This window comes from Crassostrea angulata, chromosome 4, assembly GCF_025612915.1.
Source record: "Crassostrea angulata isolate pt1a10 chromosome 4, ASM2561291v2, whole genome shotgun sequence".
Classification (NCBI taxonomy): Eukaryota; Metazoa; Mollusca; class Bivalvia; order Ostreida; family Ostreidae; genus Magallana; species Magallana angulata.
Window position 1 is genome coordinate 40,272,286 of NC_069114.1, and position 27,037 is coordinate 40,299,322.

The 27,037-nt window shown below is 32.4% G+C and overlaps 1 protein-coding gene across 3 annotated transcripts; it reads left to right on the forward strand.

Moving 5' to 3' along the window:
* The first annotated feature begins 804 nt into the window (after window positions 1-804).
* LOC128179541 (serine-rich adhesin for platelets-like) lies at window positions 805-26,494 on the forward strand. Of its 3 annotated transcripts, XM_052846980.1 has the most exons (27): window positions 806-1,412; window positions 5,247-5,460; window positions 5,564-5,590; window positions 5,912-6,015; window positions 6,269-6,342; window positions 7,406-8,967; window positions 9,081-9,440; window positions 10,045-10,383; window positions 10,734-10,835; window positions 15,360-15,719; window positions 16,166-16,504; window positions 16,871-17,020; window positions 17,190-17,549; window positions 17,735-18,061; window positions 18,250-18,573; window positions 19,113-19,532; window positions 19,648-19,851; window positions 20,039-20,080; window positions 20,474-20,809; window positions 21,286-21,609; window positions 21,726-22,046; window positions 22,159-22,590; window positions 23,156-23,362; window positions 23,492-23,542; window positions 23,858-24,169; window positions 24,744-25,088; window positions 25,195-26,494. In XM_052846980.1, the coding sequence occupies exons 1-27, from the start codon at window positions 1,059-1,061 to the stop codon at window positions 25,350-25,352; spliced, it is 8,148 nt and encodes a 2,715-aa protein (XP_052702940.1). In that variant the 5' UTR covers window positions 806-1,058; the 3' UTR covers window positions 25,353-26,494. The 3 variants fall into 3 exon arrangements, with proteins under 3 accessions (XP_052702942.1, XP_052702940.1, XP_052702941.1); XM_052846982.1 differs by lacking the exons at window positions 10,734-10,835; window positions 15,360-15,719; window positions 16,166-16,504 and having other exon boundaries at window positions 805-1,412; XM_052846981.1 differs by lacking the exons at window positions 9,081-9,440; window positions 10,045-10,383; window positions 10,734-10,835.
* The last annotated feature ends 543 nt before the right edge of the window (window positions 26,495-27,037 follow it).

Consider the following 27,037-nt stretch of genomic DNA (forward strand, 5'->3'; position numbering starts at 1 on the left):
TGAACCGTAGCTAGGAAACACTGCAATTTGATATAGATTGTTCCTGTTGTAATTGTTTACTGCTTGTGTGTGCACAATTTGAAATACGAAATGACTATCAAAATGTTAAAATATAAGAATCTTCGACTCTTTTTGTCTCTGAGAGAGAGAGAGAGAGAGAGAGAGAGAGAGAGCGAGAGAGAGAGAGAGAGAGATAGAGATGGGGTGGCTTTACAAAAATATTGTATGCGTGTGTAAATTTTGAAATAATTCTCGTTCCTCTACATGATCCCACAAATACAAGGCTTTAATTGCATCTTTTTAATGTCGGTTTTATGAGTATTATAAATATCTGGCAAATACAGGTATAGAAGGAACAAATATTTTGGTCTTTTTTTTTTCAAACAGTATCACCCCTAATATTTTACCGGGCCAAAAACTGTTGTCCAGTGTATATCAAAACTGAACAGATAAAAAAAAAACGCTGGTAAGATTAAGAATTAAAATCCAGTAAAAGTCAAATATTCATGAGAGTATGGATATTTCTTGAACATTCAATTGCTCTTCTTTTGTTAGTGAATCAAATTCTACTTTTAAAGACTCTGAAGAAATCGAAGTTCAAATAATTGTTCATGTATGTGGTTCACAAAACATCATGTTAAAGCTATTAACGATTTCCAAACAATGAACGGTTTGCATTTAAAGTTGATTTCTATTTTATGAATGCAGTGAAGTAGACCAGGATTCTGCATGTGGACTGACCTTTGAACCAGGAAGAATTTAAATGGTACATGTAATACACCAACGCTGCGCTTGAGTTTTTTTTCTGTTTCGGATGAATGACTCCATGTTAAAACTGAATGATCTCACCGCAAAGATCCCCAAAACGTGGGTTATCGTTAAAGAGCAGACCAACATATATTCGCAAGGCATGTCCACTCGAGACAGTTTCGGTGAATCAGAAGGGGCCTACATTTAGTGTAGTCTAAATATAGACCAACGGTTCTCAGACTTCAGTTAAAATAAATTTCGTTTGGAGTCGGGGGAAGACTGATAAAAGAACATTGCAAGAATCTCCTATGGCATCAAGAAGGAAAGGATCCAACAGCTCCCGAAATTCTGAAGCGACCGTCCAAAATGGAACAAGAAATGGATATGGTCATAGTTATCTCCAAAGAACAACGGGACCAAACGGTACAACGGTGAATGGACCTGGTCCAGCCAACCAAAGCCAAAGAGAATTATATGACGGGTCTACCAATGTGTACTATGGATACGGAGGTCCGTTTCGTCCTGATAATGACACTGACAGAAGTTCGGAGATTTCGGTGAGATCTGACGATTTCCTGGGTAATTACAAGCATCAGCAATGGATGGACAAGATCACCGGTGACACTTTCAAAAGAAATTATTTAGATAGGATCTCATTTAGGGTAAGATTGTACAAGCATGTATCTAAATTATGTTCAAAAAACGAAAGCTAGTCATTTTCCCCCAACAAATTTCATAAGTGATGCGAGAATGATTATTTTAAAAACGTTGATGAATTTAATTCTAATTTTTTTTAACGTAATTTTGATTATTCCAGAAAATCAAAGAGAACCCAATTAAAATGAATTTGAATGTACCCAAAATACACAGATTTTGAGAAATAATTTTTTATTTATATACAGGAATTAAAATATCAAAACTTTCTCCATACAGAGCAAAATTTGATAACAAGAATATCACCGAATTACCAAGTATTTGGTCTCCGATTACAGTTTTTCTTGTATTTTACAAGATTACGTAATAAACCCCATTGTCAATGAATACTGATTCTCGGAAGAACAAGGCGAGCTCATTGAGGTGTTTTATGACAAATGTACACAATGGCGACCAAAAGATATTCATCAATAGAATGACAACGCCTTCACATTTTGATCATTCATATGTTAAAAAAAACCCGGTTCTCAGAAAAAACACCCCAAAAATGTTATCTTCCGAATAACAAAGCATCGCTAGTCCTATAAGATTTATAACTATGAATTGAAGTTTTTGTGTTGCGGTTTCGCGATATAATCGTGCCTACTTTTTCTGTGCAAGTTCTTTTGCATGTTTTTATTACATCGCCATATGTAATTGCATTCATTTTCAGTTGTTCGAAAATATATCTGCAAGCAATGATTCTTTTAATTTTAGTAACTGTTTTAAAAATATGACTAATTATCGCAGTATCCTAGACTTATTTTTCTTGAAAAAAAATATTTTAATATAATGCACTGATATAGATTGACGATTTATATTGTAATATAATGATTACCTAATAGTATCATTTTCTAGTCGAAATAATAATGAACAGGTTCACTTAGTGACAGTACAAATGTGACGCATTTTATAACGCTATATAGTTTCCTTATAATCAAATAAAAGCCAAAACAAAACATTGCAATAAAAAAAATAAAGTAAATGAAATTCACGTCCCTGAGTATAAACATGTAGGTCATGCACTATGTTTAATTAATAATTACTATAATTAAACCCTACCCGGAAGTTTGAATCAACTTGATCTATTGATACGTGCATTTAAAACGGAACAATGGGATACCCACATTCAAGGAATTCTATACGCGATGGTAATGTTAAATCAAAGTGAACTTTAAATAGAAAGCTTTGGCATTGTTTTGCATGTAAAAGGATTGTCAGGTGTTGCAGGATGAAATAGGCCAATTACGTCTAGTTTGATAATTTTAATTGCATTGCGTGATCAATTTCGATTCAAAATCTAGTGTGAAAATGAAAATGAAAATCCATTATGTTTTGTTTAATATAATTGAAAATAAAACTTTTTTGAATTGAATGAGATATAGTTTTTTTTCAATTATATCTTTGGCTTAAAAAAACCTAGTTATCTGGTATTTTATTTAAAAAAAAAACAATCACATTTCACGCTTGGATATGATAATTGTTTAAAAAAAATGTGATATGACGCGAAGGAACTGAATGTATATTTGCATGTTAGGAAAATAAAAAGAACTATCTCAGTTGTTTCGAAAGGCTCTAATAATTCAATAAGATAACCATTTTAGTTGTGCAATTTGTCGAAATAAGAGAATGAAATGCGTTTCCCATGACCAAGATACTAGTATTCGTTTTTCACAAAATAAATGGTAATTGCAGCTCCTAAGAAACTTGCTTGTACATGTAATACTTCATGTACACACAATTAAAGGGGCATGGTCACGATTTGAGCAGAAAATCAAACATTTTTAATGTTTACGTTGCCTTACTAGATATATTCAATGTCTAACCAAAATTTAAAATTCAGTTTTCGAATTTTATAAGCGATATAAAGAGCACACAATTCTTTGTCTTTGTAACGAGGCTCTTGCTATATTTTTGTTTACATTGGTAAGCTGTTCATGTTCAAGTAAAGTTTTTGTTTCAAGCATATATTAATTTGTTCTCGCTAGTCTGCTATGAATATAAATAAACAGTTTCATTTACTTTATTTTTTTTATTGCAATGTTTTGTTTTGGCATTATGTTTGTCACATTTAGATTTGTTTTAAACATGGTATCTGATGTTACTCGGTAAATAGCTTTGTTTGCATAACAAAGAATTATGAGCTTTAAGGTGGCTCGCTTCACCTTGAAATTGTTCCTAAAACCAGCAGGAATTTACTTGATTATGATAATAAGAATGACGGATGAAAAAAAGTATTTCAAATAGGTGAAAACTATGCAATTTTGGAAAAAAATTATGATTTTAAAAATTTAATTCAGTGTAAATGTTACATTAAAAGTTTAGACTTTATCACGTTAAAATTATATATAACATAAGTTTAACTTGATAAAGACTAAACTTTTAATGTAACATAAATATTAACAAAAACTTCAGGCGGATCCGAACTCTCGATCGGATCTTGATCTGCGGTTCACAATCCCGATAGTTTAACCACTGAACTGTGGTGATATTCAACTAAATCGATCGGTATATACAGCAAACAAAACACGCCATCTTGTGATATAGTGTCTAAACAGTATAGGCCTTGAGCTAGTGAGGTACTTGAATATTGCTTTTAACTCGACGATGGCACTCGCGTTCTTGTTTAATACCACTGGAGGTGATAAGATATATCATTATAAATATAAAAACGGGGAAAATGTACATTTTTAGTTCATATGTACCTGCCACTTTAACCTTTTTGTGCCAGTAACAAACAAGTCAGAGTTAAATTTACAATCATTTCATTCAAAGTGCAGTTTAAGCAAATTAACTTGAATTTTCTTAAGCTTTTTGACAAGGGTGTTGAAAAACAGCTTCTTATTACCAATACTGATGAAAATATTAATTCTTAAAAAATCAATCTATGCGAAATTTGTCTAATAAATGATATTCATAAAAGAATAATTATTTTTCTGTATATCATTGTCATGTTATAAGTTTCGAATTTACCGAGTGGCAATAAATACAAATTTCACAACATGACAATGCATATACTTTCACCTATACTGGATGAATTTTTTCCCCTCAATATTTATTGATTTATTCACACACTGCTTTCTACAAAATTCAAAAAATAAATAAAAAAAATAAGAAAGGAAAGAGGCCAATAAAAAATGTTAAGTTTTGTTTTTAATAAATAAAGTTTTGTATATGTCCTCTTCCCTTTTCGTGTTTAGACGATATTCAATACCACTGAAGATTTCTCACGATGGCAATTATTATTTTATATTTACTTCCACTAAGTATTATTCTTCTATTTCTTATGGAAATGGATTGTAATTCATAGCTCTGTAAAAATGACATGACTGAAATCTACACGCCCCATTTACCTAATTGTCTAAACCGTAATCAATCAACCTATAAAAAAAAATGACGGACTGCACAGAATAGTCATGATGACGTCAGACTCAAATTTTCATAGAAGACGATTCTGCTGTTTCTTTCAGTTCATTGTACTTACTTTTCACGACTTATTTTTTAAAGGAAAAATATATGTAAATATAAACAATAAAATGTTTTCCTTGATGATAAGTGCGAGTTATGATGGTAGCATCATCGCAAAAATAAATTCGCATGTATTTTTCTGCAATGTCGCTACCTTAATATCCCGCATGAATCATCAAAATCTGAATGAAAACAACACAGAATAGGTCCAAAGATGAATAATTTTACAATAAATCTGTGAATTTATATATTCTTATTTTATTGACGCATTATTGGTATTTTCTGTAAAGCTACAGTGTAATGTACCGTAACCTATTACATATTGTATATTGCAGCCCACACTTGCGCACGACCCCAGCATACCATTGCAGGATACACGTGACTTTAGGCACGATGACAACCATAACATTAGCCAACATGCGCAAGATCCTTCAGGTTACAAGAAAGAAAAAAACAGGAATACTTTAAAGAAAGTACTAATCGCTATTTTAGTTTTACTTTTACTTGGAGGAATATCAGGAGTCCTAGCTTGGTATTTTACGATAAAAGGTAATCAGGCCATTTTTTGAGCGTCTTTGTTTTCAGATGTAGATGAATGACGATTTTCACTATTTTTTGGTTTATTTAATATTATTTTGAATTTCATTTACAGGAGATGAGGATACATCTATCAATTACTGTAAGTTAATTGAAATCCCATTCAGGTAGTATATAAGTATATGTCTAGATATACTATAATACTATACTATACTATAATGTATACAATTTTAAAAAGGCAAGAAATATTTTAAAAACAGTACTTAATTAATAGAATAGTGTATTTGAACAAACTGCTCATAATTCCTTTGAAATATCAAGTTTGCAAATTACAACGTTTAGATTTCTTTACGAATATCAAAATTACTAATACAATTAATAAATATGTTAAGCAAGAGTTATCATAAAGTTAAAACTGATGGAAGAAATCGATAATTTGGTTGGATTTTTGTACGTTTTTCAGATGTTGTAACAAGTGAAATGGCACTTAGCAACGATTACAATCCCGAACTGTCAGATTCATCGTCACAGGAATTCAAGAATTTGAGCACGCAGTTTTGTGATGCAGTATGTATAATGTATTTTGGCGCTTCTTTTGTTTAGTATACTATTATTCCAAATAGAGTGAAGAAAATAAAAGAAATATACTCTTTCACATGAAAAAAAATAACTTTAAATATGCAAGTAATTTTTATCACTAAATGTAATTTTGATGTGAAATTATTATCAAATGCTGTTGTTTTGGTTACTAATATTTCTGTAAGATTCTAAAATAATTATAGTCACTAGTGTATGAATAGGTATCTCTTTTTTGTTTTAGATAACAGAGGCACTTCGAAAGAATAACACCGAATATGGAGATCGATACAAACACTGTGAAGTCACAGCATTCAAGTAATACTGAGATACCATCACTAATGTTATTACATCATTCAAGTAATACTGAGATAACATCATTTGTGTTGTTACATGTACATCATTCAAGTAATACTGAGATAACATCATTTGTGTTGTTACATGTACATCATTCAAGTAATACTGAGATACCAACACTAGTGTTGTTACATCATTCAAAGAATACTGAGATACCATCACTAGTGTTGTTACATCATTCAAGTAATACTGAGATACCATCACTAGTGTTGTTACAACATTCAAGTAATACTGAGATACCATCATTAGTGTTGTTACATCATTCAAGTAATACTGAGATACCATCACTAGTGATTGTTACATCATTCAAGTAATACTGAGATACCATCATTAGTGTTGTTACATCATTCAAGTAATACTGAGATACCATCACTAGTGTTGTTACATCATTCAAGTAATACTGAGATACCATCATTAGTGTTGTTACATCATTCAAGTAATACTGAGATACCATTATTAGTGTTGTTACATCATTCAAGTACTACTGAGATACCATCATTAGTGTTGTTACATCATTCAAGTAATACTGAGATACCATCATTAGTGTTGTTACATCATTCAAGTAATATTGAGATACCATCATTAGTGTTGTTACATCATTCAAGTAACACTGAGATACCATCATTAGTGTTGTTACATCATGCAAGTAATACTGAGATAACATCATTAGTGTTGGCTTATGTTTGTGGGTTTGACTGATACCAAGAGATTATATTATTACAAACTAATTTAAGACCAAGCAATTTAATGCAGAATATGCATATTTATTAAGCCCTGGGAGCTACATATGTATATTAATTTTGATTATATAACAGCATGAGAACTCTGGTCCCCATAAAAGAAATATTCTTTTAAAGTACATAATTAAAAAGATGAAAACAAATCCTACCATATTTCATGTATATTTATCATAATTATGTCAGTAAATGTAAGATTCTATTATTAAATTATTACACATCATACTGATAAAAAGAAAAAATTGTCAAATCCAAATATTTTGTAATGTTTGTGCTTTATTTTACAGAAATGGAAGCATAATAGTTTTTTACAAGCTGTTTTACGTATTTCTTGAAGTGCAAATTACAAAAGAGAAGGTCCAAAAGGATCTTAATAAATCTTTGACAAACGTAGATCCCGAGCGTGCCAAATTATCGGACTTTGTCATAATCAGAGCAAGTGTAAAATTCACAGTAGAAGTTCAGACATTCCAAACAGATCCAATAGTACCGAGTGCACAGTTAATCACTTCAACAACAGAAATATTGCCAACAACAGAAGAAACAACAACGTCAGAAGCAGTAACAACAACAGCAGCTAAATCAACAGAAGCAATGATAACAACAGAAGTAAAAACAACAGGGGAATCAACAACAGCAACAACGGAAACAACATCATCAACAACAAAAGAAGCAACATCAACAATGGCAGTAGCTACAACTACAGTGGAAGCAACAACAACACCACCACCATCACCAACAACATCGGAAGCGACATCGACAACAGCAGAAGCAACAACAACAACAGCAGAATCAACAACTACAACAGCTCCACCACCACTATCAACAACAACAACAGCAGAATCAACAACTCTGACAACAACAACACCACTTACACCAACAACAACAACAACAGCGGAAGGGACATCGACAACAGCAGGAGCAACAACAACAATAGAATCAACAACTACGACAGCTCCACCACCACTAACAACAACAACAACATCAATAACAGCAGAATCAACAACTCCGACAACAACAACACCACTAACAACAACAACAACAACAACAGCGGAAGCAACAACAACAGAAGCACCATCAACAACAACATTGGCAGCAACATCAATATTAGAATCGATATCAACAACAGCAGATGCAACAACAACAATAGAATCAACAACTACGACAGCTCCACCACCACTAACAACAACAACAACATCAATAACAGCAGAATCAACAACTCCGACAACAACACCAGCACTAACAACAACAACAACAACAGCGAAAGCAACAACAACAGAAGCATCATCAACAACAACATTGGCAGCAACATCAACATTAGAAGCAATATCAACAATAGCAGATGCAACAACAACAACAGCAAGAGAATCAACAACTCTGACAACAACACCACCACTTACAACAATAACATCGGAAACAACAACAACAGAAGCAACAACAACATTGTCAGCAACTTCAACATTAGAAACGATATCAACAACATCATATGCAACATCAACAACAGCTGAATCTACAACTCCTCCAACAACAACATCAACAACAGAAGCACCATCAACATTGTTTACAACAGAAAGGTCAACAAGGATAACATCAGTAGCCTCATCAGAAAGTTTGAAAACATCAACAACAATTGGCACATCAGAAAGTTCCCCAAAACAAACAACAGTGGACACAACAGAAAGTTCAACTTCAACAACCATGGGATTGTCAATATTGACAACTAAAGGCACAACAGAAATGTCCACATCATTAACAACACAGAGTTCTACAATTTCAACAATTGGTACAACAGAAGTTTCAGGATCAACAACAATGGTTACAACAACAACATCTGAACAATATACAGCAGGTGTGCCTTAACCTAATCTTTATCTTATTTTCAAGTTAATGTTTGTTTCGTTTAACATTCAACCATGAACCTTTGTTATTAGAAGATTATATCTTTCTGTCGTTACTTTTTAGAAATTGTTGTTTCACCTATGATTGCCATCTATGGAGAAACCACTACGACAAAGACCTGTGTTGTCTCTCCTCGTGGAAATTGGGTTCATATAACTGTGACTGTAGAGAATCAGGGCATATCATACCCCATTAGAAAATACCACAGTAACAAGACTTTTGAAGAACCAGCTTCTTTAGAGAGATTTAATGCCAGTATATCCAGTTCAGACACTGAAATCGTAGTTTATCTGTCATTGGATCTACAGGCACCAACTACTGACATGTGCTCTTGGGATGGAAAATACACTTTTTCGTGTTCTATAACAATGAATGACACGATTCCAACACGTGTGTACAATGGCAGCCAGATTTTCCTAACTGGTACGTATACGCAATGCATGTTATGAACTCTTTTTTGTTTGATTTTGCAAATCTTTAGGATAACAATGTTGAAAGAAAATAGTGTTTTTGTTTAAATGATCTTGGGTAATGCGTCAATCGTTGAAACCCCCCCCCCCCCACAGGAACTATTAACATTTTCAGAATCTGTCAGTTTAATTCAGTTTTATTTAGTTACAGGTATCTTTTGGATAACAATGTTGAAAGAAAATAGTGTTTTTGTTTAAATGATCTTTGGTAATGCGTCAATCGTTAAATAAACCCGACAAGAACGATTAACATTTTCAGAATCTGTCAGTTTAATTCAGTTTTATTTAGTTACAGGTATTTTAAAAATCATGTTGCCTGTCTTATAAGTCAAAAAGCCGCATACAAGTGTCATGTTATCTCTTCATTTTGAGGAAAATGAATGAAGGAAGATAACAGTGACCAAAAACGCTTAGTTGTATAAATGTTGTTGCTTTTGTTAATAATATACGCCATAGTGGTTAAATCATAAACAACTATCTGATTGGCTATAACATGTTTATGACCAAAATAAGAAATGAATTTGATATGCATGTTGATTAAAGAGATTACTTTCTAGCTCCTATATCTGATGTCACGATTGATTCCAACGTACACTACAATGAGGGTGATAAAATGACGTTCAACTGCTCAAGCAAAGGGGATCCAAATCACAGTATGGTGTACACAGAGTTGGTCAAAGGCTCCACAGTTCTTCAAACAATACCAGGACCAGAATTTTCATCGGGCTATAATCATACTTCGGACAACAACTGCCTTGCTGACCTTCAGTGGTCAGGTGATTCCCCAAATCCGCTAACAACATATCAGAATGACGTCATTGTCCGATGCACAGTGAAAAATACTTTGCTGAATGAGAGTAGAACTTCCGAAAAACGGCTGAACGTTTCCGTTGTTGGTAGGTATTTTAATAACCTTATTTCATTTTTCACTTGCGATAACTTGTATAGTCGATCAGTTGAATGGATTAGCAAATATCTGAGTGTACGCATCTTGACAGATTTACATGTATATCTTTCCTTACAAGACCAACACTTAAGATGAGATGTACTGTAGTAAATCAGTCCAAATAAGGGGGGGGGGTGACAGTAACTAACTTAGTTTTTATCATTATATTTTGGAGAAAGGTAACCTGGAAAAGTTTTCAAGATGTCTACCTAAAAGCGTTCATTTTGTATTTTCTCTCTCAATAAATCATTTTCATGAAGCTTGATAACATTGCATCCTAATTTATTTCATGATCTCAAGAATATGAAAGTTCTACAATGTCAACAACAATTGGTACAACAGAAAGTTCTACAATGTCAACAACAATGGTTACAACAACGGCATCTGAACAATATACAGCAGGTGTGCCTTAAGAGCATGTCTACGAGAAAACCATGCAAATACTGAAAAAAACTGTGGTAGCAAGTCTAAAGAATGAACAAAGTTTTATCATAGATTTAAAGGATACCCATCTAGAGTCGGATACATGATGTTTGTTTTTGTACTGGATGTTTCTATTTATAGTAACGACCAATATTGCATTCTAGTTAGTTAGCCTCTAAAATCCAGAAAAGTTCAGAGAAAATTTTCAAATTCAGTAATTAATTATACAAAATGTATAAACAATGTTTGAAACAATAAGACTATATTCTTAAAGAGGAAGATCAAACCCTTAACCGTTGCATATATTTTTTTTTTCATATTTCTATATACACCATGAAGTCCCAAGGGTGTAAATGTTGGCAGGATGCCAAGAAATGATAATTTTACATTTTTGTAAATTTTTGAGAAAGAATTTCTCAGAAAGTGGCGCGTTATTTTTTGAAATTTTGTGTTAATAAGAAACTGTCTGATGTTTTGTTACAAATATATAAAATCCATCTTTGGACTCTCAAGGACTAAAAAGTAATAAATTAACAAAACCATCACATTTTCAAATAAAATAAAAGTTTGTTAGTTTTTAAAATTATATTTTACAAGCAATTTTAATCCACTGAAGTCAATATTTGTAATTAGATAAGAAAAAACCCCTTATTTTGCTTTTAATTTAAAAAAAAACTAGTTGCTATCATTGTTTCTTAGAGACTTCTTATTCATTACATATGCATTTTATTACTACTGTTAGAATTGTCTCCCATGTTGCGCTCTTCTGTAGAGAAGGTAAACTAGTCAGAATGTTGACAAAGCTATAGACCAATCCACACTTTATAAAAGTTATCTCCCTTGGCCGCCATCTTTGGGGATAAACCCATATATTTCTCACAGTAGCCTTTGTAGTTTAGAGGATTGTAACTTCGTCATTTGACATTAGAAATCGGTTTCCTCTGTGAATTTTGATTGCCCCAAGTTGGGGCAAACCACACATCAAAGGAATAAATTAAATTCTAAGAGATTTCTTCACAGAACGCCCAAATATTTGGTTGCATAAAGTAGGGAAAAGTTGTTTTTTCCCTTTTGACCTTTAGGTTGAAGGGGAACAACTTTTGAAAAGTGTGGATTGGACTATACAAGTTCAAGTTCAGGCAAAGAATTGAGAAATTCTGTGAGTGTTGTTAATATATATTATGATATTGAATGATTTTAATCGCATAAAAATTGTTCCGTCTTGTTAGGGGTATTCAGTGTATTACATATTGAAGTTTGAAGGACCTTGTATCTAGTCTAAACTGCTATTTTCTATACATTTGGACGATTATTAATCAAAATATTCAAACCTGTGATAGAAGTGCAATTGAAATAGATGAAGGGGAAATTTTCCAAGATAATCTCATTCACAGATTATCATATTTTACTCGAAAAAATCCACAGAAACGAGAACTGATTTCTTACAAAGATTTATGATGGGGTATGTTGACATCATTCGGAATTCCCTAGGAATGCCTCGTTATGCAATATCATCGTTATCATAGGAGTCTGTTGCAATAGACATCACATTGCTGTACGTGTATATTTCACTGACCATCTACAAACCACCCTGCAGGTGTTAAGGTTATAGACTCCTATAAGCATCAATTTTGACTGTTTGAATTTATTTAGCAAACAAATGATTGTAAAGGTAAGTAATTGCACATCTTTTCAATACGATTCGCATTTAAATTTTAAAATCATTATTAAATCACTTTTATCAATTATAAGTTTATAACTATACCTGTACGCAGTATCATTGCAAGTTTTGATCCGCCTGATGGAAGAATTTAATGATAGCTATAGTTCTTTTCTTTGATCCTTCTTTTTACATATTTTTTTTATGAATCAAACTTTTTTCTAAGTTATAATATTCATTAAATCTTAAAATGACGGGGAGGGGGATGAGTTTTTTAGTTCTTGAGAATGTAACACAGTAAGTACATCTGAAATAAATAAAGAGCTCTACTCCCTACCTTTCTATTAGCAGTTTATCTCCTCTTGGAAAAAATTAAAATTTGTTCCTTTACTTAAAATTAAAATATAGTTGTAAAGTTAGGTTACCCTTTCCCCCGGGGATCTCAACTTGCGAAAACCGCATATACACAGCAAAACTCGAATATAACGAACACGAATATAGCGAATTTACGGCTATAACGAATTATTATTCATGTCCCGGCAAATTTCTTATATAAACCTTAAGAAAATTAATATATATATAACGAACACGGCTATAACGAATTTACTGCTATAACGAAGTAAGTTTAAGACCCCCGCTGGCAAAATCTTAACGTATTTTGTCATTTTTATAACGATTTTTTTCCATTTCAAATTTCATTGAAGATACATGCAATGTTAAGATGCATATATAAAATTCTCAAATTCAAATAGTATACGTTTTTTTTTTAATTAAAATGAAATGGTTATATTGACATTTTTTGTAAATGACAGTAATACTAATTTCATAACTTACGATAGTGTGGAAAACTGTAAGCCGATTATTTTATAACGAATTCGCTATAATATTTTAGACGAATTCGTTATGAACGCATAGCGAATTACGGCTATAACGAAGTTTTTTCTACGGTCCCTTGAAATTCGTTATAAACGAGTTTTGTAAATATAAACATAAACTATAAAAAAGTTATCCCAAATATTAATATAAACATCATTTCTTGTTTTTGTGGGATTGTTATTTGGGATGTTATTTAATCATATTAAACCCATCAGAAGAAGACCTGGTCCCAGAATTATGAAGCAGTCTTATAAAAAAGTCAAATGTTTTACACACTCTTAATGTCTTGTAATTAAAAAAATTGAAAAAAATGAAATTCTAATAAAATATGTCTCTATCCTATATCACGCTGATATTATGCTGATATTTACAAATTTTAAGCGTAATTTATGATGTATTATATTTTTATTAACGATTTTTCAGGCTTGATATTGGGTCCCTCCACCCCTCAAACAATAAAAGTTCAATCCTTTATACTGTCGGACAAAAATAATTACCAAATCTACATTATTCTATGATTATTTAATGTAATGGACATTCATTTGCAATGGGTTCCACACCACTTCCGCATTTAAAAAATCGTCTGTTAAATTCAAAAAATATATGTTAAATTATTTTTTTCCATGGAGGTGATCTTTTTTGGCTTTTGTTTTGATTTTGTTTGTTTTGATTTTTTTTGTTTATTTTTTTTTTTTTTTGGGGGGGGGGGGAGGGGTAGGTTATGAAATTTGGTCCTACTTCATGAATCAAAAGATCACTAGTTCATGTATTAAAAAAATGAAAAGATCAATACATGTATCACTATATCGAATTAGCAGAGAGAGAGAGAGAGAGAGAGAGAGAGAGAGAGAGAGAGAGAGAGAGAGAGAGAGAGAGAGAGAGAGAGAGATTGTAAATCTTTAGTAAACAATATGTATAATTACACACCAAAAGAGCCCGGCTTTAAGTACTTCAGTACTTTGAATTTAAATTTGTAGTTTTGCCCCTGTAATTATTCGTGTATCTAATGGGTACTCTGCCTGTCTTTATGTATAGCATTGGCAAATAATGGGGTGTGGGTTGTATGTAAGCTTGCTTACTTTTTCTTTCATTAATGGTGAGATATATAAGAAATTTCCACTTCAGCTTATATTCAAATTCCCATTTTCCCACGATTTCTCGTGTTTTAATGGCATTGATTTAAAATAAAAACCTGAAATGTGTTGAAGCAACCCTTCAGTTCAGTAAAACATTGTCTGGCTCGCGAATATGTCGGGGTTTTTTCCCATAATATACATGTGCCACTGTAAAGCTAACGCTAAACTACAGATTCTGGAGAGTTTTAAAAGTATAAAAATGTCCAACTTTAAGACAAAATATTTGCAATATTATTGAGAGTCCAAAGACAGATTTTTGATATATTGTAAAGATAAATGTCCTTCAATAACTAGAAACAGATTTAGTGAATTTAAGGTGCCACTGTCTTTTAAGCATTTTAAAAATGTATATTTTTACAATTTTACAAAAAGTTGGAAACATGCCAGATTCGTGACCTATCTGCACTTAACAGAAAGAATATTTGGAAATTTTCACAAAATGATTTACACTAGTGTATCTTGTTAGTGCTAACTCTAAATGACTTTTTGAATTTATATTTAATCTTAACTCAGAATTCTCAACATTAATTTGGTGAATAATGCATAATGTTATTCTTAAAAGGGTCAAAATGCTAGTTTTTAGTAACAGAGCTGCAGAACCTAGTTTAGACTGACAACATCAAAATTTTTTTTGTGGCAAATTAATTCATATAGATGCACACTATTACACACAAAATATGAAGTTGATCAGAGAACCTTGCTCCCACCACCTTTTGCATGGTTTTCTTAACCTAATCTTTATCTTATTTTCAAGTTAATGTTTGTTTCGTTTATCATTCAACCATGAACCTCTGTTCTTAGAAGATTATATCATTCTGTCGTTACTTTTAGATGTTGTTGTTTCACCTATCATTGTCATCTATGGAGAAACCACTACGACAAAGACCTGTGTTATCTCTCCTCGAGGAAATTGGGTTTATGTAACTGTGACTGTAGAGAACCAGGGTACATCATACGTCATTAGAAAATACCACAGTAACAGGACTTTTGAAGAACCAACTTCCTTGGAGAGAATTAATGCCAGCATATCCAGTACAGACACTGAAATCGTAGTTTATCTGTCATTGGATCTACAGGCACCAACTACTGACATGTGCTCTTGGGATGGAATATTCACTTTTTCGTGCTCCATAACAATGGATGACACAATTTCAACACGTTTGTACAATGGCAGCCAGATTTTCATAACTGGTACGTATACACATTGCGTGTTATGAACTCTTTTTGTTTGATTTAGAAAATCTTTAGAATAACAAAGTTGAAAGAAAATAGTGTTTTTGTTTAAATGATCTTTGGCAATGCGTCAATTGTTAAAAAAAACCCGACAAGAACTACTACCATTTTTAGATTCTGGCAGTTAAATTCAGTTTTATTTAGTTACATGTATTTTGAAAATCACATGCCTGTCTTATAAGTCAAAGAGCCGCATTCAAGTGTCATGTTATCTCTTCATTTTGGGGAAAATAAAAGAAGGAAGATAACAGTGACCAAAAACGCTTAATTGTATAAACGTTGTTGCGTTTGTTAATGGTATACGCCATAGTGGTTAAATAATAAACAACTTGGTTGCAACATGTTTTTGACCATAATAAGACATAAATTTAATATGTTTATTGATTCAAGAGTTAATTTTCTAGCTCCTATATCTGATGTCACGATTGATTCCAACGTACACTACATTGAGGGTGATAAAATGACATTCAACTGCTCAAGCAAAGGGGACCCAAATCACAGTATGGTGTACACAGAGTTGGTCAAAGCCTCCACAGTTCTTGAAACAATACCAGGACCAGAATTTTCATCGGGCTATAATTATACCTCTGACAACAACTGCCTTGCTGACCTTCAGTGGTCAGGTGATTCCCCAAATCCGCTAACAACAGATCAGAATGACGTCATTGTCCGATGCACAGTGAAAAATACTTTGCTGAATGAGAGTAGAACCTCCGAAAAACGGCTGAACGTTTCCGTTGTTGGTAGGTATTTTATTAACATTATTTCATATTTTCAATTGCAATGCTACCAGTAACCTGTGTACTTGTTTTGTTTAATGGATTAGCAAATATCTGAGTGCATGCATCTTGACAGATTTACATGTATATCTTTCCTTTCAAGACCAACACTTAAGATATGATGTGTTGTAGTAAATTTTCAGTCGAAATGAGGGGGGGGGGGGGTGACAGTAACTTACTAAGTTTCTATAATCATGTTTTTGAGAAAGGTAACCTGGAAATTTTCTTCCAGATGTCTACCTAAAAGCGTTCATTTTGTATTTCCTTCTCAATAAATAATTTTAATGAATCTTGATAATATTGCATCTTAATTTATTTCATGATCTCAAGAATATGAAAGTTCCACAATTTCAATGAGTACAACAGAAAGTTCGACAACATCAACAACTATGGACACAACAGAAAGTTCTACAACATCAACAACTATGGACACAACAGAAAGTTCTACAACAACTACATCAGTGCTAAAATATTCAGCAGGTATGCTTTGATTGAAATATTTTCAGACTTTTTAAAACAGTATTTCAACCGATTTTAAACATTAAAAAAAATAAGTTAACGTACTACAATCTATTTGACAATATTGTTTTATTACTCTTAGCATTTGAAGTCTTAGAACCCAAATTGTTAATAATGTTTAACCTTTCAGACGTTGCGGTTTTTCCTGTTATTGCCATTTTTGGAGAAACAGCAACAACCGAGGTCTGTGCTATTACTCCTCATGGAGACTGGCTCTTCGCGACTTTGACTGTGGAGTATCAGAATACGCAATACGTCATCGGAAAAATTCATAGCAATAGCAGTTTGGAAGAGCCACATTCTTTAGAGAGATTTAATATTAGTATCTCTAATAAAAACATGGATATTGTTGTTCATTTGACATTGAACCTTCAGACACCAACCACAGACACGTGTTCGATGGATGGGAAATACACTTTTATGTGTTCAATAACTATGAACGACACAATGCAAACACTTGAGTCTAACGGTAGTCAGATTTTCATGACTGGTACGTAAATATACAATGCATGTAATGAATTCAATGTAACAAAAATGTATATAATTCCTTTTAGAAACATTCCCATTTATCAATATAAACTTACAAACAAGTCAAAAACAACAAAATTTGCATTCCACAAAAATGTTATTTTTGCTAAATAAGCACATTGATGACCACCAGTTGTTATTTTACAGCTCCTATGTCCGAGATAAGTATTGATTCTGAAGTGAACTACAATGAAGGTGAAAAAATGACATTCAACTGTTCAATGACAGGGGATCCAAATTACAGCACAGTTTATGTAGATATGATCAAGAACTCCCAGATTCTTTATACAATTCCAGGACCAGTGTTTGGAGCCGATTACATTTCCAATTGCTCTGCCGTCCTTAACTGGTCAGGCGGTCCCCCAACTCCATTGACTTCACAAGAGCATGACCTAATTGTTCGATGTGTTGTAAAAAACAACTTGCTAAATGAAACTAGAAATTCCGAAAAGAAGTTGAATGTATCCGCTGCTGGTATGTAATTCATTTTCTTTCAAATATTTTTAGGTCTGTGTAGATATATCATGATATTAACCCTACGCTTGTAATTTTTGAATAATTTAAGAATATTCTTCCCTTTTTACAAAATAGAATGGATGTATAAAAATAAATATCATCAACTTATTCTAATGAGATTTGCGTCACACCTTTTATTTTTGTAGATGTTGCTTTCCAAAAATATTCATATCAGGCTTTGACGAGTTCCCGTCAAGAGATAGAATGTATAGCTCGAAGTCCTATGTCCATCCTGCAAGAACTTATAATATTAAAAGACGACGTCCAAATTGCTACCTTAAACAGTTCTGGCGTAGCTTCTTCAACCGATGGGAGGTATTCTACCAATATACAAGAGTATGATGGAGAAGTGAGGCTTACACTTAGTATACTCAGTGTCGAATGTCAGGATCAAGGACGGTACAGCTGCAAGTTAAACACAACGAATAATGCAACAAGAGTTTCTCCAGAAATGTCATTTATAGTGGAAGGTACATATGCTTCACTTCTAATACCATTTACCAGGATATTCTATAAAATGTATTAGTAAAAATGCTTATAATCGACACAATTTTTTCATAATTTTCGTAATGAAATCTTTATATATTTGTTGAATAATATACAGAAAATAGAGTAAATTAATTAAAACGATTTTGTATTTAAATCTTGTTTATTATTATCATTATTATATTTTGGGCAATGTACAAACATTAAGTTTTCCTAAGTTTACTTCAAATAACCTTGGGTAAGAAAGATAACTCCCACTTTAAATTGATGCTTTATTCATTTAATAAAAATCAAGAGAAAAGAAGATTTATGTCTAAGAAATGTTTGCATTAATTGACTGCCCTTTTCTGAAAAAAAAATTCATTGAAGCAACATTTTAATAAATGCACATAATTATATAAATTGATGAATCTGAAAATGGATGAAGTTGAATGTGTCTTCTTTAAGAATTTGCATTATGTACCAACCATTAACCATGATAGACAAATAAAAATAATAATTTATTTAACATTTTTTATTCCAGGATCTAAACCAGCAATGAAATTGCATCCAGATATATATGAACCATTTGCAAGACTAGGTTTAAACCATGTATGTTCTACAGAACACATTGGAGATGAAAACAATGACAACTTTTTAGAAATTCAGATATTTCAACCAGGATCTCAAAGAGCTTTCACGTACTCGAATAAAATAGCAGATGTGGAAAAAATGTTTGACTCAACCAACAACATTACTTATATAAACATCACGGGAACAACTGCACAATTTCTACTTGTGTCACATACTAGCAGTTCTTCAAATCTATCTTGTAACAATAAAGAAACAATCACTTTCTTACTGGATTTGAAAATGGGTTTTGATAATGGTACCATCAAATGCGTTTTAAAAGATGAAATGGAAGAGTTTTCTGCCGTCGAGTCAACAATAACGGTTATTCCAGGTAGGATATTTATATTCTTGAAGATTATAAAACATTTGGCTCATATTTGATTTGTAGTCAGTTCTATTCAGATGGAAAGGTATTGTGATTTGAAAACTTCACTTATTTTTTTTAGGGAATTTTTGTGATGGATATGAGGATGGGGCTTATAGAAAACATCCCAACAATGACTGTAATGATTATGTAAATTGTAATAAAATACAAGGAAAAATGTATGCAACAGGAAATCGATGTCCCTTAGGACAATGCATTCAGTTCACAACAAGGTATTGCGTGCCTTGCGATTCAACCTTTACATGTGATGAATTGACAACGCCAGGTACACTTTATACTACCAAATGCGTAGTAACATTTATTATTAATAGTAAAACATTTATTTAAAAGTAGATGGAGTTAAATATGTGACACATGTTACATGATAAAAATCAAACGCAACTGATTAATTTCAAGAAAACAAGTTTAATGTTGATTTTTAATAATATTTTAAATTTCTTTCATATCAATAGGACCTACTACAACGACCACAACACTGCGCCCAGGGAGAAGATGTAAGAGATGAAACCCATGCGCGGATCCAGAAATTTTTTCCAGGGGGGGTCCGAAGGATAATTGTGTTTGCCAGGGGGGGTCCGAGGCATATTTTCGCGATAATTTTACTATGTAAATTTAATAAATTTTCATTTTCCAGGGGGGGGGGGGGTCGGGACCCCCCCGACCCCCCTCTAGATCCGCGCATGAAACCTATTGATATACTGATATTAATAAATTAACCAATAAAATAATACAATGATCAATAATAGTTCAATTAAAATTATTGTAAAAGTGCTTTCATAAATGTTTCATTTAAAAGTACATTTGGAGAGGGCAAAAAATAAAAATAAAAAACCCAAAAATATCCCAGAAATTTAAAGATATAGTTTGAATAATTATTGATTTTACAGATGTGTCCTGCAATGACTCTGCTCATTTCTTGGGAACAACGGCTGTGATCAGATGCGTTATTTTGGATATTTCGTTTAACAGCTTAAATATAACCTTTCTTCCGGAGCAAAGCCAAACTGAGGAGAATGTAGGAGAAATATTCCCAGATGGACAAACACAATCTCTACCTCAGTCTCCTGTAGTCCTTTCGACAAATTTGAATTTGTCCCCAAAGATCTTAATGTTCACCTTTCAGCTGCTGGAATGTAGTTCTAGAGGGCTATATAGAATAATGGCAGGTGACACAAATTCGTCTGTTGCGCCTTCTGTGGAGACATTCGAACTTAATGTCCTTGGTATGTAAAACTCAACGAATGCAGAAATTTAAGGTGTTCTTGAAATGTAATTTTATTTTAACAGTTTGTAAGCTATAGCCAATAATTAAACCTTCGGCTATGTGAAATAGCAGCCATTACAATGTTTGCTGGTGATCTTCCTCATACAAAGTGTACGTGCTGGCTAAAATACAATCAACTAATGCATATCATCAATTCCAATGATAACTGGAAATCCTCCTCACATAGAGCGAACGAGCTGGCTTAAATACAATCAATAAATGCATATCATCATCTGTTTATCTCTTTCTCTGTTTGTCCCGTTTTTTCTATTTATTTAGAATGGTTTGTCGCTAGGTAATTGTATGTTGAAAATACTTTTTGTCACATGCATTTATTCAGCTTATCTCACAATAAGATAATAACATTCCCCATGATTATTGAGTTAAATTTACCTTTTTATAAATCTTGTAATTTTAATTTTCACTTCTTTGTAGGTAATCTGACTGAATTTCTAATACATACTGAACCTGAATATCCAGAGGGTACTCTAGTTGATTTTAACTGCACGGCTTCCCTTGATGAGTCTCATGCAAACATCAAAGGGTATTACAAAAAGGAATCGGAAAGCAGCTTTTCTGAAATAGAGGGATCCACAAGTGTAATTGAGAGAAACTTGTCACACTGTTTTGTTAAAGTTTTATGGAAACCATCAACTCCTTTCACTGCAGATACAAGTTTCAATAATGCAGATTTAAAGTGTACACTAGTTGATTGGCCATTAGTTCAATCGACTAAAAAGATTTCTGTACAAAATGCAGGTACGATATTTGACGAAGATTGTTTAAATTACGAAAACTTTGAGAACAATGTAAGTAAATAGATGTATTCTTAACAATTACAAACCTTTCATTCAAAAATTTTGTTTCTGTTACAGATGTAGCCTTTGAAACCTATAAACTAGAGTCTTCCATCGGGAGCCAGGTTTCTGTGAAATGCTTCGCACGAAACACGAATTCTATCAAATCAATTCTTATACGAAAAATAGAAAATTCCGTAAATACCACGGTGGCAAATGTTACTCTACCAGATATGACATCTCATGTTGATGGAATCATAGTCAGCTACTCAAACAACTCCTTGACGTTAACGTTTTCTTCTCTAACCTGCTCTGATGATGGACAGTACACGTGCATTGTCATTAAAGAGGATGACTCGCAGATAGAATCCCCTGCATATCTTCGTGTTCAAATTAAGAGTAAGTGCTACTTAAATTTATTTACAATCATTATGGTCAAGCTTTATTTTAGCATATTTATTATAATCAGGAAGAACAATGTTTATTATATTTAAAAAACAACTCTTTCCAGACCCCCCGAAACACGAGCAAGTGGTATTCATCTTAAATCCCGACATCAAAGAGAATAAATACGACACTAGCAACGTTCACACATGCAGTGGAGACGTAGGATATCCTAGCGGTCTGGGTTACTTATCATTAAAGTTTACAGACCCAACAACAAACGCTAGCTTCACCTACGACAAATTGACAGTGACAGAGGACATGAAGATAGCTTTAGATCTACCGCTAAAGTTTAAAGTTAGCCTTTCAAGTGGACTTAGCATTATAATTGTTGAAGATGATGAGCCAGCCATTATCAATTGCACTAGAAAGAAAGAAATTAAGTTTTTGCTTCAAGCAACAAGAGACTGGAATAAAGCAAAAATTCGCTGTAGAGTCATTAGTGAAACAAATGAAGTTAATTCTACCTCTCATGAAAAAGAAATATATGTTATTCCAGGTAAGTAACCCTTCCAGTTAAACATGGTAAAGTGTTAAAACGAAAACAAATATTGATTGATATTCATTAAAGATAAATTATTTAATGATACAAACACTCTTAACAAGGATATACATTTTATTTAACTCCCAAGCAGCAAGTCGATATCTAAACATGATCATATATATTATAATAAGTTTTACTGCAGTACGGTTTAACTAAGTAGGGGTTTCTAAAGACAAGAATGAAACAAAAAAAAAAGCAAGCTGAATCTTTTCAAGATGTAGTGTCCAGCGTTTTAGCTAAACATCTTCATCATGTAGTCGTTTTGCATGTGGAAAATCAAGATTTTGAGGCAAAAATATATTAATCAGTGCATTGTATTTAAACTTCTTATTAAGACAATTGATTAGACACACAATCTTCTTTTTAAATGATGAGGACATGACACGAAGTCAATTGCTCCGGTCACAAAGTGTAAGAATATAGGAAATGATAATAAAAACAATGTTTTAACGCCTTGCTTTCGTTTATTTAAAGAGAATAAAACAAGAATACACGATATACATGTTTGTTCTTTACTTAGATTCTGTTTGTGATGGTTCAAATGGATCTGACATCTATGTACCACACGAGAAAATTGATCAATGTAGAACATACATAAGATGCTTCAACAACAAACCAACGGGTCAAATATGTCAAACGGCGGATTTGTGTTTTGATCACCAGAAAAATTATTGTGATTGGTGTAGAGACGTTGCCTGTGAATCTGAAATGAGTCTAACGACAGAAAGTAAATGACGGAAAATTTTATCCTTTTCCATAATGAACCGAACGTCAATATTATACATGTACATATGCTCCAAGTTAAAATCATGTTCCAACCTTAATTTATTTCTTTTATTTTTCTCAAATAAATTAGGTCAAACAACAACAACAACATCTTCTCTGCCTGCGGTTCCAGATATACAGTGTAAGCATTTTATTTACTACACGGTGGATTGTAAATCGAATAATATTTCAATCATTCACAGTTAATGTTGCACAGCTTATCTGCTACTTTGGCTTTATTTATGTAGCAAGTACATAGGAAAAACATACTCCTGCTTCCAGATTTTTATCACTTTTATAATTTCTTTGACAGCTATGACAATATCAAGCAAAATAAGATACTTTTTGTTATTTTGTTTTCGTGAACAATGTTGATATAATTGATGATATGTTACTTGATTTTAGACTGATAAACATGAACTAGAATTCATTGAAATACATGTACATGTAACTACAGGTCCCCTTTTATCGTGCAAACCATCCTCAGTATTTGAAATGGAAACCGGCAATATTACCTGTGAGCTGAACACATCAATGTTGTATGAAAATATCACTGTGATAAAAAATGGTTCAGCAATCATGACGGTGTATCCAGATGGGACCAATCACTATTTCTCGGATGAAATTGAGAAGTACGACAGCACAGTAGGAACGTCTTTCACATTTGTTATAAAAAACGTATCTTGTTCGGACGAAAATGAGTACACATTTACTGTTGAGGTTGGTGAAGGAGGAAGCTGCTATAAAACTGCCTCTTTGGAAATGAAAGGTAATTAGATTATCTTATATAAAAAAAAGACAAAGAAAAAAGCTCATACCCTAAACTTTGAAATTAATGACATCTGGAAGTAGTATTTTCATCTGCTATCCTTATTCATGTCTGCTGTATTATCCATGTACATTATGGTCAAACGAAGCAGTGACCGCAATTAGGTTAGACATTTATCCGATTTCTAAAATTGAAAATATTAGGAGTTACAAAATGGATGAAGGCGGTGTCTGTCCACTTTTCAAGAAAGTAGTCCAACTGCTCTGTCTGTCTAATTTATATGATAAGATGTTGTAAATATACATGCATGTATGTTGGTCAAATGGTCAATATGCATATACGCAATTATAAGGACAACTCACAATGTTTGGCCTTAAGATGAATCTTTTGGAAACATTTTGTAATATTCTTTTGACTTGGCATCATCTATAGGCTTACCTTAGTATGATTACCTCACTATTTTAAAAGCACTAGAAGTTACTGAATCAACAATAACACGATATCCAGAACTTCTTTATTTTCATTGAATCAATCTCATGGACAATTTTCACCAATAATTTCTCTTTGTATGAAGCAAAACCAGGAACACCAACACTTGCTATAGACTACACGTGGACAGAGGGAACCAATTTAGGAACCCATTCATGTACTGGGAGTATTGGAAACCCTCCTGGAACAATGACATTAGAAATACGAGATAGAGAGACTGGGAATTTTACAAGTTTTTCACCATCTACTAAATCATTGACCACCATGAAGAAAAATTGTCATAATAATGCAACATTAACCTTTTCAATTGATTTCAACACCGAAAATATTCAAAGTCACTACATCCGTTGCGTTGCCGATAGCCAACACACTCTATTGATTTCTGAGTCTCCATTCTATTCGAGAGAAGTTTTTGTCAATCCACTCCCAGGTAAGCCATTTGTTTTTTTTTTTTTTTTTTTTTTTTTACAAACCGACAAAATTCCCTTATTAAATTGTATGCATTTAAATATATATGATCATAATTTATCTTTTAGCAAACGCTTGCTTTGAAAATGGACTTCATCCTTACCCAGGAGATTGTACACAATTTTTAAACTGTTTTAGTAATATCACACGTGTTTCACAGTGTCAACCAGGGTTGTGCTTTAAAACTTCTTACTGTGGTAGCAATTGCACAGGTTGTAACACGTAGTTAATTAAATTTTAAATATATTTTTGATCAAAAGTAACAACTAATAAATATGTTTTTATGTCTGACGAGATATGGTTTAATTCAGACACTAACATTCTGATAAATGACAAATGTTTGTTATATGATGAAAGGATGTGTGTTCCAAGACGTCATACAGGCTTCTAACATTCAAGGTTAAATGTAAGGAAAAAAGAATTTGATTTGCAAAATTCAAGCTCTAAATTAACCAACAAATGAATAATATGTAAGAATTTATCATAGGCACATTTTAGTGTTCTAGATAAAGATAACTGTATAGGTCTTTCCTTCATATACTTTTACTATCTCCGATCATGTGACGACTGTGTTTCGTGTTTCGCAAATTTAAGTGATTGGTTGTCGAATAATTATCATACGTATGGATTTTTAACGTCGGCTGTACAAAGCTCTGTGATCAAATATACTTGAGATGTTATAAATTCAATAGTACTCATCAGAAAATTTTAAAATTCTACAATCCATTTATAGAGATCATCAATACATATATGTATGCATTAAAACACATGTATAGAACTTGAATCAAAATATATAATCGCCATTGTACATGTATATTAACCTAGATCAACCATTTAAGATTAAGCACTGCATAAGATTGTTAGATCATTTATTTACAAATACAAAAAATAGATTTTTTTAACACTCGTGCATAATTGCTGCCCCATTTAATAGGCATTTATTCGAGTTTGTGATTATGTGGAAACATATGATTCGAAATACTTGAAACAAAAGAGACAATAAAGTATGGCTACTAGATCTATATTTTTAGAAAAATATGAACAGCTTATATAATTATAGAAATACAAATTATACAAAGTAAAAATATAAACAAATGTATGATTTTTTTTTCAATTTCTTTATAAAAGATATTCATTATTTTTTTGATGATAATGGATATACAAATGTAGGTCAATTTTATTCGTTATTTTGGCTTTATGATGTAAAACTATAATACATGACTGTAACATTTGTCAATATACAGTTTAACAAATTGTGCTATCGAGTGTTTGAATTAGAAAACAATGAAAGATTTGTGCTCTGTTATTAATTATTTTCTTGTTTTTATACCATCCGATGTTGCAAAATAAAAAAAAAATAGAAATCTATTTATGTATGTTATTTTTTTTTACCATGTTTATGCCTGTCTGGCATTGATGTAAAATCTCTACCTATGGAACCCACTCTCTCTCTCTCTCTCTCTCTCTCTCTCTCTCTCTGTCTCTCTCTCTCTCTGCTGTTTTATTTGATATGTATATAAAAATGGCAATTTAATTCATTATTGATTGTTTAATCTTTGCTTTGGCAAAAAAATCAAAAACATTTCGGTTATGAAAAAGTTTATTTTATTTTATATGAAGCAATGCTTTAGAACTGTAAATACAGAGAATCAATCGGCATTGAGCTGATGTTGAGTTTACAGAACAGAACTAATTTAATTAACGTAAATAAAACTTGCAAATTTAAGGGAAGGAAACTTAAAATATGTTGTACAATAAATCAACTATAGTAGATCGCTGAATTTAAATTTTTCGCCGCTTTGAGAGCTCCATTGAACTTTAATCTATGACGTCACACCATCCATTCCGGTTTGTTTTATCAACATAACCTGTAACATCAATATTAGCAAATCATAATTTTTGCTCGAATTG